We start from the raw sequence: 13380 nt of genomic DNA on the forward strand, positions 1-13380 counted from the left end.
GGTTCTGAATGTCGGTGCCGGCCTGTTTAGTTCATCGAAGGTCTGCTATTGTCTGAAAGTTGAAACGCATGAACTTGACATGCAGCGATGCAATTGCCCATAAGAATAAGCTTTTTTATCTCTTCGTTTCTCAGTTTTCTGAATCCACTGCGATGCAGGTGTTGTCGTGTTCCTTTTACCCCGTGAGAGGATAGCCAGGATGGTGAGAATGGGCGTGTTTGGATCCAAGAGTTATTTTTAGTCTAAGAGCATCTCCAAGAGTGCCCAAAAAACACTCCCAATAACTAATTTTGGGTATGAAGCTGAAAATCAGCACTCCAATAGTGGCCCAATTACCTACCCAATTTTTTTGCTTCGCCAAAACCAGCCCAATCCCGAGCCAGATATCCGCCGGCGCTAGGTACTCCCAATCCTGAAATTCGCCGCCGATGCCCGCCAAATCGCAGGTTCCCGCGCGCCTCCCCGCATATTTCCCCTCCAATTCGCGCCAATTTTATGAAGAACGCCTCAACAGTCTGCCAAAGTGTTATATTGTGATCCAAATTCTGATGGGAGATTGTTGGAATTTGGACTTGCCCCCATTAAAGCCCATGTGGTGCAAACTTTTAATCCCACATTGCTAGTAGAAGTTGAGGAGACCACGTGACTCTCCTATATATCTAACCCATAGGTTTCACCGGAGAACATCAATCCTATTATTTCTCTTGTAAGGCGCCGCTAGGCGTTGTACACAAACACCCGATATAGTGAAGTTCTTGCTGGCTGGCGCCCGTGGTTTTTACCCTTCGCATTGGAGGGATTTTCCACGTTAAATTCTCGTGTCTTTCTACGGTTTGATCTTTCTATTTTTCATCGTTTGGTTCACCGTCGCTTCTAACAAGTGGTACCAGAGCCGTGGTTTCAAGTTAGGGTTTCGTGATGGCGTCGATGAAGTATGATCTACTGATGTTGGACTACAAGACAAGGTTCTCGCTGTGGCAAGTCAAGATGAGAGCTATTCTGGCGCAAACCAATGATCTTGATGAGGCGCTGGAAAAATTCGGGAAGAAGAAGAAGGATGAGTGGACCGATGAGGAGAAGCGCAAGGACCGTAAGGCTCTTTCTCTTATTCAGCTTCATCTATCTAATGATATTCTGCAAGAAGTGCTGCAGGAAAAGACTGCTGCAGAATTGTGGCTAAAACTGGAATCGATCTGCATGTCGAAGGATCTTACCAGTAAATTGCATATGAAGTTGAAGCTGTACACACTTAAGATGCAGGAGGGTGATTCGGTGATGGGTCACCTATCTGTCTTCAGGAGACCGTTGCTGACCTAGGGTCGATGGAGGTTAAGTATGAAGATGAGGACTTAGGTCTTCTTTTATTATGCTCTTTGCCAAGTTCTTATGCAAGTTTCCGTGACACCATACTATTAAGTCGTGATGAACTAACCCTTGCGGAAGTTTGTGAGGCACTCCAGTCTAAGGAGAAGATGAAAGGTATGGTGCAGACAGATGGCTCGTCCTCTAGGGGCGACGCTTTACATGTCAGAGGCAGATCAGAGCAAAGATCCTCAAGTGATAACAACGATCGTGGCAAGAGCAATGACGGTAGAGGCCGCTCCCAGTCCAAAGGTCCCAAGAAGAAATTCTGTAAGTATTGTAAGAAGAAATCTCATATGATTGAGGATTGCTGGAAATTGCAGAATAAGGAGAAGAAGAAAAATAAATCTGATGGTAAGGCTAGTGTTGCTTCTGCTGGTGAAAACTCTGAGTCAGATTGTTTGGTTGTCTTTGCTGGTTGTGTTGCTGGTCATGATGAGTGGATTCTTGATTCTGCATGTTCTTTTCATATCTGCACTAATAGAGATTGGTTCAGTTCCTATGAGTCTTTGCAGAACGGTGATTTTATGCGCATGGGAGATGATAACCCGTGTAAGATTATTGGCATTGGCTCTGTTCAGATCAAGATCCATGATGGCATGATTCGCATACTGAAGAATGTAAGGCACATACCAGGGATGAAAAGAAATCTGATCTCGTTGAGCACACTTGATAAAGAAGGACTCAAATACACCGGTTTAGGTGGAGTTGTGAAAGTATCTAAAAGTTTTCTTGTATATTTGCTGGGTGATCTCAATCCTTCAAATTTATATGTTCTCAGAGGTTGTACTTTGCATGGTTCTGTTTCTGCTGCTAATGTTGCTAATGCTGAACCTAGTAAGACTGACCTTTGGCATATGCGTCTTGGACACATGAGTGAACTCGGTATGGCAGAATTGATGAAGAGAAACCTGCTGGATGGCTGCATTCTGAGTGGCAAGAAGTTCTGTGAGCATTGTGTATTTGGTAAGCATAAGAGGGTCAAATTCAATACCTCTGTTCATACCACAAAAGGTACACTTGATTATGTTCATGCTGATTTGTGGTGTCCTTCACGTAAGCCTTCATATGGTGGTGCTCGTTATATGCTTACCATTATTGATGATTACTCTAGAAGAGTCTGGCCTTATTTTCTGAAAAGTAAAGATGATACATTTGCTGCTTTTATAGAATGGAAAGTTATGATAGAAAGGCAAACTGAGAAGAAGCTCAAGGTGCTTCGAACTGATAATGGTGGAGAGTTCTGTTCGGATCCTTTTGATGATTATTGCAGAAAAGAAGGCATTATTAGGCATCACACCATACCATACACTCCTCAGCAGAATGGTGTGGCCGAGCGTATGAACAGGACTATCATCTCGAAGGCTCGTTGCATGCTGTCCAATGCCCATATGAATAAGCGTTTTTGGGCTGAGGCTGCTAATACAGCATGTTATTTGATCAACAGATCACCTTTTATTCCACTCAACAAGAAGACTCCTATTGAGGTATGATCTGGTACACCTGTAGATTATTCACACTTGAGAGTTTTTGGCTGCACTGCTTATGCTCATGTTGATAATGGAAAATTAGAGCCTAGAGCTATTAAATGTCTATTTCTTGGTTATGGTTCGGGAGTCAAAGGATATAAATTGTGGAATCCTGAAACTAGAAAGACTTTCATGAGCAGAAGTGTTGTTTTTAATGAATCTGTGATGTTTACTGATAGTTTGTCCACAGATGATGTTTTAGTTGAGAAATTGCAGTCACAAGTAAGTGTGCAGGTGGAGCTTATGGATGACCAGAAAAATGATGTTGTTGGTAATGATGTATCAGATAGTGTTTCTGATACTGTTCAGCACTCACATACAGTTTTACAATCTGATTTGCAGCACGAGGAGGATGTAGATTTACCTATTGCTCTTCGCAGATCAAAGAGGAGTTGTGGACCTCCAAACCGTTTAATTGAGGAGTGTAATCTGACTTATTATGCTTTGAGTTGTGCTGAACAGGTGGAGGATGCTAGTGAGCCAGTAATATATTCTGAAGCCATTGATTCTGTTGATAAGGAGAAGTGGATCTCAGCTATGCAGGAGGAGATGCAGTCTCTTGAGAAGAATGGCACATGGGAGATTATAAACTTGCCTGAGAAAAAGAAGACTGTTCGTTGCAAATGGGTCTTCAAGAGAAAGGAGGGTTTGTCTTCTAGTGAGCCTCCAAGATTTAAGGCAAGGTTAGTTGCAAAGGGTTTCAGTCAGATTCTTGGTGTTGACTATAATGATGTGTTCTCTCCAGTTGTGAAGCATAGCTCAATTCGGACTTTCTTTAGTATTGTTGCTATGTCGACCACAGAAGCAAAATATATGGCTATTGCTGAAGCGTGCAAGGAGGCAGTTTGGCTGAAAGGTTTATTTGCTGAGCTGTGTGGAGTTGATTCTTGCATTGATCTATTCTGTGACAGTCAAAGTGTTATTTGCCTCACTAAAGATCAGATGTTTCATGAAAAAACAAAGCATATTAATGTCAAATATCATTATGTTCGTGATGTTATTTCACAAGGTAAATTGAAGGTATGCAAGATCAGTACTCATGATAATCCAGCTGATATGATGACTAAACCAGTTCCTGTAGCTAAGTTTGAGCTTAGTTGGTTTGACAGTTTAGCCCAAGAGGCCATTTGGCGCCAGAAGTTCTGTTCTTTGTTGTGTTCAGGTGATGATTTTGATATGCTACAAGAAGGAATTTGTCTAAGGTGGAGTATGTTATATTGTGATCCAAATTCTGATGGGAGATTGTTGGAATTTGGGCTTGCCCCATTAAAACCCATGTGGTGTAAATTTTTAATCCCACATTGCTAGTAGAAGTTGAGGAGACCACATGACTCTGCTATATATCTAACTCATAGGTTTCACCGGAAAACATCAATCCTATTATTCCTCTTGTAAGGCGCCGCTAGGTGTTGTACACAAACACCCGATATAGTAAAGTTCTTGCTGGCTGGCGTCCGTGGTTTTTACTCTTCGCATTGGAGGGGTTTTCCACGTTAAATTATCGTGTCTTTCTACGATTTAATCTTTCTATTTTTTATTGTTTTGTTCGCCGTCGCTTCTAACACAAAAGCTGCCATCGAGCCCCATCGCTCGTGGGATCCCCTTTGTCCGCCGCCGGCAACTGTGGTTCGTGCACGACTCTGCATCCCCTCCCCATCGCTCTCCCTTGAATTGAATTTACTACTGTCAATTAATTGGCATCAACGATGCAGGTTACATCCATCCGGCCACCGGCCAGATCCATCCACCGCTCGATTCCGTTTTGATGTGAATTTCTGCAGGAGAGGTTCGCCGATCTGGGCATCTGGCCAATTAATCTACTGACTACTAGATCCTACAGCATCTACAGGATCAAAGCTTTGCGGCACAGTCTGGAGGGCACAACATGATTGGTCAAAGGATACAGCGGATCTAGTAAAAAAACAGAAGATGATGCAGCGAGAGGAAAAAACGGTGTGAGAATAATTAAGAGCCGGGCCCACTTTTTGATGATCTGTCATCATTCAAATATTTTTAGGTAAGTAATTTTGGGAACTGTTGGGAGAGGTGTTATTTTTCACTCCCAATAATTTTTGACAAAATCTCAAAACCTGTTTTTTTGGCCTCTATTTTTTGGTATTCTTGGAGATGCTCTAAAGTAGCTCAAAATAGCCCAAATTCTTAAACATGAGAGCTAATTTTTTACTATTTATAAATAGCCTACCTAAAAAAACTATCCCATCCAAAGGGTAAATATTTGGGCTCAGGTGGGGTCCACTATGTCAGAGAGGTAATAGAGCTCCAATGATTGAGAAAAAATATTTCAAAGACTAAATATCTCTTGAATTTAAACATGTGGAGAGCTATTTTATTGAAGACCTATGCATCAGTCTGTGAAATGGACAATTAGCCCAAATAGACTATTTGTCCATTTCACGGACAATGAAATGGAGGATAAAGGATATATATCTGTTTGTCGCCAAAATGTGAGTTTCGGCGTATGGATTGGATAGGCATGAGCGGTGCCGACAAGGAAAATTCTAGCTAGGAATGGCGTCGGATGGAGCCGTCGTGGATCCCAACACAAGCACCGCCCTGTTTTCTTGTATCCTTCCGGCATCAGTCTTCTGCCACAAACACACAGAGGAGTACACAGAACCCAGAGAGAGAGAGAGAGAGAGATGGACTATAGCATGCAAGGCTCAAAGGACTCGTACTCGCCGCAAGGCAAGATATTGTGCTCCTTCCACGATCTCTTCGCGCACGATTAAATTCGATTGTTTGTTCTTGCGAACTGTTGTTGCTAGTACTGTGTACTAGGCTTCCTGCAAGGATACCTTCAATCCACACATTCTTTTCTCCTTGTCCCCGACGAACTTCACTCGTGAAATCAGGCAAGAGCTGCTGATGGTTCAATCAGCAGGGTTTCAGTCATTCAGATTCCCCGGCTCGCACCATGCCATCTCCCCCAGCTACTGCGCGGTGCGCGCCCCTTTGGATGCTGGACATCTAGTTTCCCGAATCCTTGTGAACTGTTCTTCCCACAAAGGCCAAGGTGATCGTTTCATACTTGATCCCCGTTCTCATTTGTCTCCGTTATTTTTATTGGAATTAGTTCCACATTAGTTATGGGGAGAGAGTTGAACTAACATAAAAGTGGGTGGAGTTTCTCACCTTTTGGTCTAACTTTTGGGGTGTAGCAAGACTTCCTGTGGATGTGTGTTCGGTTGGGCCGACCCTCCTGGTTTGGTCCACAATCTCATGTGCCCATTCACACTTGGGTGGTGTAGACCCGAAACTCAGTAGACCGTGGGTGTGAGGCTCGTGTGTGCTCGTGTGTCGGGCCGGTAGTGGTAGACCTGTGGGTGTGAGGCCCATATGTGCTCGTGTGTGGAGCCAGTCACTAGTGGACTGTGGTGTGGGCCCGATTAGTGCTAAGAGGCACTAATGTGTGAGGGGGAGATTGTTGGGATCAGTAATCTCACATTAGTTGTGGGGGGAGAGTTGAACCAACATAAAAGTGGGGGGAGTCTCTCACCTCTTGGGCTAGTTTTTGGGGTGTGGCAGGACTTCCTCTGGGTGTGTGCCCGGTTAGACCAACTCTCCTGGTTTGGTCCGCAATCTCATGTGCGGGTACACACTTGAGTGGTGTAGGCCCGAATCTCAGTGGACCGTGGGTGTGAGACCCGTATGTGCTCGTGTGTCGTGCCGGTCAGTAGTAGACCTGCGGATGTGAGGCCTATATATACTCGTGTGTGGAGCCGGTCAGTAGTGGACGGCGAACCCGCAGGGGGGCTACCAGTACCAGGGCTACTTCGCCGGCGCGGACCAACGCCCTTACAGCATGGTCGGGGCAGGCGGCTCCGTCCGATGGGGGCCTTTCCACTACCAGGACGACGCCGACTGCATCACCTTCCTCAGAGGATGGTGCGTTGTTTATGCTCATCTTTTTTATTAAAAGTTCTCCATTCATGCGTCAAAGCTTGTTTCAATTTTTGCATTGGGCTGCATATGTGCCGTGTGGTCTGAGTGTCTGACCAACGTCTGATGCATGCATGCTTGCTTGCAGCCTGGCCGGGCTGTGCTGCTGCTGGTTGCTGGAGCAGTGCTGCTGCTGCATTTGTTGCCCGTGATGATACGGAAACGGAGGTCGATCGGTTGGAGAGGGCAAAGATACACCCGCTAAGAGGCGACGGTGCTGCAGTGCTGCTGCTCTGCATGAACCAATGCTATTAGCCTACTAACCTATAGCTTCGCTCTCTCTGAAATTCAAGCTGCTTGCAGCCGTGTGATGTCTGTATGTGTGTATGCGCCAAATAAGCTGTAGTGGCCGCCGCCGTCGAGCCCGAGCAGATCGAGGCGACTGATGATTCTGCAGCGACGTTGCGTTACGCCCATGTAAGACCAAGGCTCCTGCTCTTGCATTGACATCATTGCTGCCTCGTTGTGCAACTCGGAAGGTCCCCAATTTTTTTCCCCGACGGAGCGGACGGATTGAGACGCGACGACGACGACGGCATGCCGCCGCCGGTGCAGCCAGTGCGCGCCTGCGGTGGGAGACATGGGCGGGTGGGGAGCCCCAGCGAGCGCAGGCAGGCTCCCGGCAGCCGAGTGCCGAGCTAGGCAGCGGACATGTGGGGCACTGCGCCCATGTCTCGCACCGTCGTCGTGCACGCGGGCTGCCGCCGTCGCGTCCCGGTCCGTCCACACGCGCAGGCCGTGGTGAGATATCATATAGCCTTATCTAGACTCGGCTTTCACGGTTGCCATGGCTCGCAACTTTTGAAGCTCCAGCATGACCGTCAAGCCACCACCAACATTTCAAATCCACACAACGATGGAACAGGATGTAGGCAGATAAACCGCAAATTATTCCACGCACCGAATTCACAGGAGCAGCAGAACAAATCTTCGCCCCCGGAATGTCATGTCCCGATGATTCAAGGCTACGAAACAACACACTACAGCAGCGCTGGCAACACAATCCACTGTGCCAATGTCAGACGCAAATGGTACACTACAGATTACAGGGGGACGCGAAAGGTGAAACAAAAAAGTTGGTCAGGTCCGGTCCTCTCTAAGGCACAGGATTATGTAATGAAGGGCCTCGGTGGCCATCTGACCGGGCACTGAAAGTTGGGGAGGGGCGCTGGTACAGAGGATGATGATGGATCCCGGCCATGGTGCTAAGATAAGGGCGCACACCAGTGTGGGTGTGCCTTTTCCTGACCCTGCAAAGGTGGGGATTGGTTCAGGAACTTACCACTGCTGCCGCGGCCCCCGGGCATGCCGGATTCCACCGACCATCTGTAAAAGCAATCGAGTAGCAGAGGGAAAACAGGGTTAGACACATCAGGTTCTGCTGCTCCCTATGGCTACCGGAATCTTGAATGATATGCACATTGACGGAAATTATCAGCAGCTGCAATCAATCTACTGAAGAAGGAACAAAAAGGGAATGCTACAGATTTGACACCAGAAAGGTGGTTCAAACATCACATTCAAACACTATCCAGTTTGGTTCAAGTACTATCCAGTTCCATCTTTTCAGAAACCGGACTCTGGCTATATCAATGCCCATAGCAGAAGCTTCTCATGCAGCATTTGAGGTCTGGCTTATCAAACACTAGAACTGGGCTAGCAGAGCAGCAGATAGAAACTGGCAAGCAGATTGCACATTTCGTATAAAAGAAGCTAGATCTAGAAGAAGGGTCACCTTTTAGGGTGAGAAGATACCAGGCTACTCGCAGCTAGCTCTATAGGATTTTAACAAAATTTGGTGCATCATCCCTCGCTCCAGCAGTTGTGCGGTAAACATATAACTTATCCACTCTAGAGAGGTCACCATGGTTTTCCTCTATCTCACTGCTTCCATCTAGTTCATTCATGATCTCCACATTGAGCATCGGCATCTTCGACGCAAGGACTTGGCACCCCTTTAATGTGACATTGCATGATGACATCCAAAGGGATCGCATTGTCTCATACTTGGCAACATTCCCCAAGAGTGCAACATCACCAAAAGGACTGTCTCTAATTTCAAGCTTCCTTAGATTCTTGCATCCGTTCATCACATGCATCATCCCCTTATCACTATCTCCAGCAAATGCTATAGAAAGCATCTCAAGGTGTTTTGCATACTTTCCAATATACATGAAAACCTTATCAGTGAGAAGACCTGACATTGACAGTCGTCTTAGCCCCTTGCACTCACGAACAATTGCACCAAAGCCTTCATCTAACGGCTGGTTTGTTATGGCATCCGGCTTCTTTGGCTCAAGGATACATAGTCTAAATCTTATGAAATTTGGGCAGTTCTTGGCTATGGTAATTAGTGCATCATTGGTCATCTGGTGACAGAAATATAGCAAAGAGCTCAGTTTTGGGCAGCCTGATGATATTGCAACAAGTCCCTCTTCTGTCACAGGAGAAATACCAGCAACATAAAATTCTGATGGGAAAACCCTGAGTTCTTGTAGATCTTTGCAACTGGAGGCCACCACTTGCAAACCCTTATCCGAGATGCAATCCAGTACCTGTGGAGGCTCAAAACCATTACTTGTGTTCCCTTATAACATATAAAAATGATATGCCCAAAGCAAAGAGAAGGGAACTCACCCAAAGGCGCTGGAGTTTCACACAGCGGCTGAGCATTTTAGTCAGATCAGAATAATCCAGTGTGGGAGTATAGCTCAAGTTTAGGCCTGTTAGGTGATGGCATAGGGGATAGATAAAAGGAACACAAATAGGAGAAGCATCCCAAAATCCTGACAAACTCCTTAGCATTTTGCATTTCTCCAGTGCACTAGTCAGCCTCAAGTAGGATTCAGACTCATCTGTCAAAATACCAGTACCCAAGTCTTCCAAATTTGGGGTGCGCACTAGAATCTTGGAGAGTGTATCTACTGATACAGAACGATTCAACCTCAAACTGCGTAAGTTCGGAGACCTAGCAACAAGTCTCTCTAGTGCGCCAGAATTCACCTCCCCTTTGATGCATGCAAAATTCAAAGACACAAGCGAAGTGCAGGAATCAGGGAAGCAGGAGAGCCACCTGGGCCCATGGTCCTCCACGTCATTTTCCTGCAAATCCAACTCCCTCAAAAGCCTAGACAAGAGATAGAAGGAAGAAAACAATGTCAGCACATTAACTACTAAATATCAATGTTACAAGAAAAACTTATGTATTCAGTAAAAATACCAATGTAACAAGAAAAACTTACGTATTCAGTACAAATCAATCAACTACTACTGATAGTAGTAATGATGATAATTCATTGAATAAAGAATTTGCATCTAGTCCAAGAGAACAGTTGTGTGCAGCATAGCCACATCACACCTAGTTAACTCTATACACTAATGCCAAAACTGTATTTATTCATCAAGCTGAATAACAATTATAGAAGTCATCCACCGAAAATATGCTAAACATCTAAAGATCAGATACAAGAGTAGACCAATCAAATACCACTTGAATTAACTGGTTCATCATAGTTCAGCTCATTCAGGAGAACAGTAGTATTCTATGATTTGTGAATATGTAGCAGGCCAACACATGACTTGGAAGATAGGCTCCAAAAAAATCACAACTAATGGCACATAAGCCAATGCATTAAGGCTAATAAAATGCCAAAGCAGTTCCACTTGGGCACCATTGTCAAATCAGGAAATCAAGAAATAAAACAAAATGATGCACTTAACAAACAGGCATGGAAGATGCAAAATGCTGTATTTGACGAACTGGAACAGAAAGCTCACTTGCAGTGACTCGCAATAGCAGCTAGCCCATCGGTGCTGAACCCCTCGCAGCTGATAAGGGCGAGGGCCTTGAATCTTGGGAATGACCGAGCTAGCAGCTCAAGGTTCTCATCCAACACAACCATCCGCTTCATCCGCAGCTCCTCAAGACCCACGCAGCTCCTTGCCGCCGCCTCAATCCATGGCCCCGCGTAGCCGCCCCAATCAGGCGGCACAAGGTTGAAGTCTGCAAAGTGCGGCTTCCCCTTCACCGTCAGCGCCCTTACATTGGGGAACCGCAGCACCACATGCTCGGGGCGCACCGCGTAGCAGTTCCCAACAAACACTGCACGCCGGCTCAGCCTCTCAACCTCATACCACACCTTGCACACGAGCGAGACCGTGTTCCTGTCACTGTGCGATGGCAGGAAGCTGAATATATGCTCCACCACCTCCTCAGGGAAGTAGGTCATGGCGCCCTCCCCTAGCAGCACCTTGTTACCAGGGTAGGAGCTGGATCTGATCTCCAGCCTCCAGGTTATCCAAGCAAGACCAACAAGTCGACAACAACAGCAGGAATATGATCTGCTCCCTTGGAGCTTCCGGGTTATTTAGTCAAACAGCGGAAAGCAATGTCATTCACTCAGGTCAACTGAGCAAAGGAAGCCCAGGTGGCTTTCAGATCTGCAGGCACGGCTCCTTCCGACAATTGCCACATCTGTCACCCCTACCTGATTTGGACATGGCAAGCCCGAACTACTGTAAATGAGCCGGAGATGGCGACCACCCTCTCAGCCCCCGATCCCTCCACCGAAACCTGCAAAAAAAATAGCAGCTCCTTAGCTAGTGAGCGCAAAGGTGGAATACACTTGAAAATGTCATCACTCAATAAGTTGGAAACTAATAACTCCAACGGATACAATAGAAGACATTTTATTTGCTTGGTTATGCCACCCACCTTCAAGAGCAAGCTATAGATTTAAGTGACTTGGAATCTATTACCAGTGACTAGTGAGCGCATCTCCGACGGAGTCGTCATCCGAGCCCCTACTCTTATTCTGAGGGTCCAAACCAAAAAATAAAAATAATAATAAAAAAAACGTCTCCAACCGAACCCCCATCAGAGCCCCGCCTCTGATCCGCACCCTCATCCATAGCCCCGAGCTCCTAGATGCAGAAGCTCCTACCCGAGCTCCCATCCCGAGCGCGCCATGGCCCGGAAGCCTCCAGATCGCTGCTGCTTCCGCACCGCCTGCCGCATCCCGCGGACCACGCATCCATCGCCGGAGCAGAGCCATGGATCGAAGAGAGAGAGAGAGAGAGCACCTAGTAGATCGAGCGCCGACGGGGCAAATCGCGGCGGCGTCCCGCGACGGCCCCGGCGCCAATGGGGGACCCGCCCTGACCCCCGAGCCGAAGGAGAGCGGCCGCGCCCCCAGCCTCCGCGCCGGCGCGGAGCAGCGGTGACCCGCACGCACGTCCCTGGCCCCCGCACCTCCACGGCCGGGCCTGCTGCGCAGGGAGGGAGCAGCGGTTGGGGAGAGCAGGGAGGGAGCGGCAACTGCGAGAGAGCAGAGAGGGAGGGGGAGCGAGCAGGAAGTGGGGAGAAATACTCGGAGAGGGAGGAGGACCGGTGATTTTTTTTTTTGATAATGGAGGAGCGGTGATTGAGAGAGAGAGAGAGAGGAGGCAAGGCAGGTGCGGTGCGGCGGCCACTGGAAAGCAAAGAAAAAGCGCTGGTCCTGTCACGTCCGGCGCCTGCTGCTGATGTGCGACGCGACGCAATAGTGGCATGTACGTAGAGTACAGTATGTATACGGGGACGGTACAGTACATCCATCCGTCTCTCTACTTCATGCGCCATCGTCGTCATCACCGACTCCCTCTCTAGCCTCGCCCTCCAATTCATTCATTCATTCATTCATTCTCTCTCTAGCCTAGGAGGCGCTGCGCCCAGATAATAAATAATAAATCCTTAATGATTAGATGGCGCGCCTCCGTGGCACACAGCCACAGGCCAAATGACATCAGTCTCCTCTCTCCCCCTTCCAAATCCATCGGTTCTTTTCCAGCGTCAGCATCCACCATCACCGGACACCACAGGGTACCTTTTCTTTTCTCTTATCCTTCTCGCTGCGCTAGCTGTGGACAAAGGCCAGATCGTTTCAAGGCTGTCCGCGGCTTCCATTCTAGGATGCATTTTTTTGGAAAAAATAGTTGCAATTTTTCGTATATCATACTATGAACTTTTTGTACCCGTATATTATTTTCTTTTGGTACACACTTTATTTTTCTTTGCACATACATTCACTTATAATTCACATTATTATTTATTTTGGAAGGATAATAATTAACATTATTATTTTATAAAAGAATTCATAATTCTTGATATTATTTTAATTGGAAGAATAATAATTGATATCATTGTTTTATGGAATGAAAAAAAGACGTATCATTTTTGGAAGAAAAATAAATGACATAATGCCTTTACCCATGTTTTGTGTTATTATTTATTTTAAAAGAATAATAATTGACATTATTATTTTATTTTATGAAAGAAAAAATATGTGTATTAGTTTTGAAAAAAATAAATGACATTGTTGCTTGATGGAAACAAAATTAAATATATACCAGATACGTATGTCTCCACTAGTATTAGAATAAATTTGTTAGTTTACTTTTAAAGGGGAGGGAGAGGTACTACTGTACTGAGGGAGAGGATAAGCTCGAGAGAGCGTCGGTCCACTGATATGACGAGATGGTTTATTTGTCG

The 13380-nt window shown here is 46.2% G+C and overlaps 1 protein-coding gene across 1 annotated transcript; it reads right to left on the bottom strand.

Moving 5' to 3' along the window:
- Window positions 1-7720: 7720 nt before the first annotated feature.
- Window positions 7721-12250, bottom strand: LOC120680729 (transport inhibitor response 1-like protein Os04g0395600). The gene is made up of 5 exons (XM_039962252.1): window positions 11934-12250; window positions 10629-11424; window positions 9489-9978; window positions 8587-9406; window positions 7721-8177 (listed from the first exon to the last, which is right to left on the bottom strand). The coding sequence occupies exons 2-4, from the start codon at window positions 11078-11080 to the stop codon at window positions 8627-8629; spliced, it is 1722 nt and encodes a 573-aa protein (XP_039818186.1). The 5' UTR covers window positions 11081-11424; window positions 11934-12250; the 3' UTR covers window positions 7721-8177; window positions 8587-8626.
- Window positions 12251-13380: the final 1130 nt, after the last annotated feature.

The sequence above is a fragment of the Panicum virgatum genome, chromosome 7N (assembly GCF_016808335.1).
Source record: "Panicum virgatum strain AP13 chromosome 7N, P.virgatum_v5, whole genome shotgun sequence".
In the NCBI taxonomy this organism is placed as follows: domain Eukaryota; kingdom Viridiplantae; phylum Streptophyta; class Magnoliopsida; order Poales; family Poaceae; genus Panicum; species Panicum virgatum.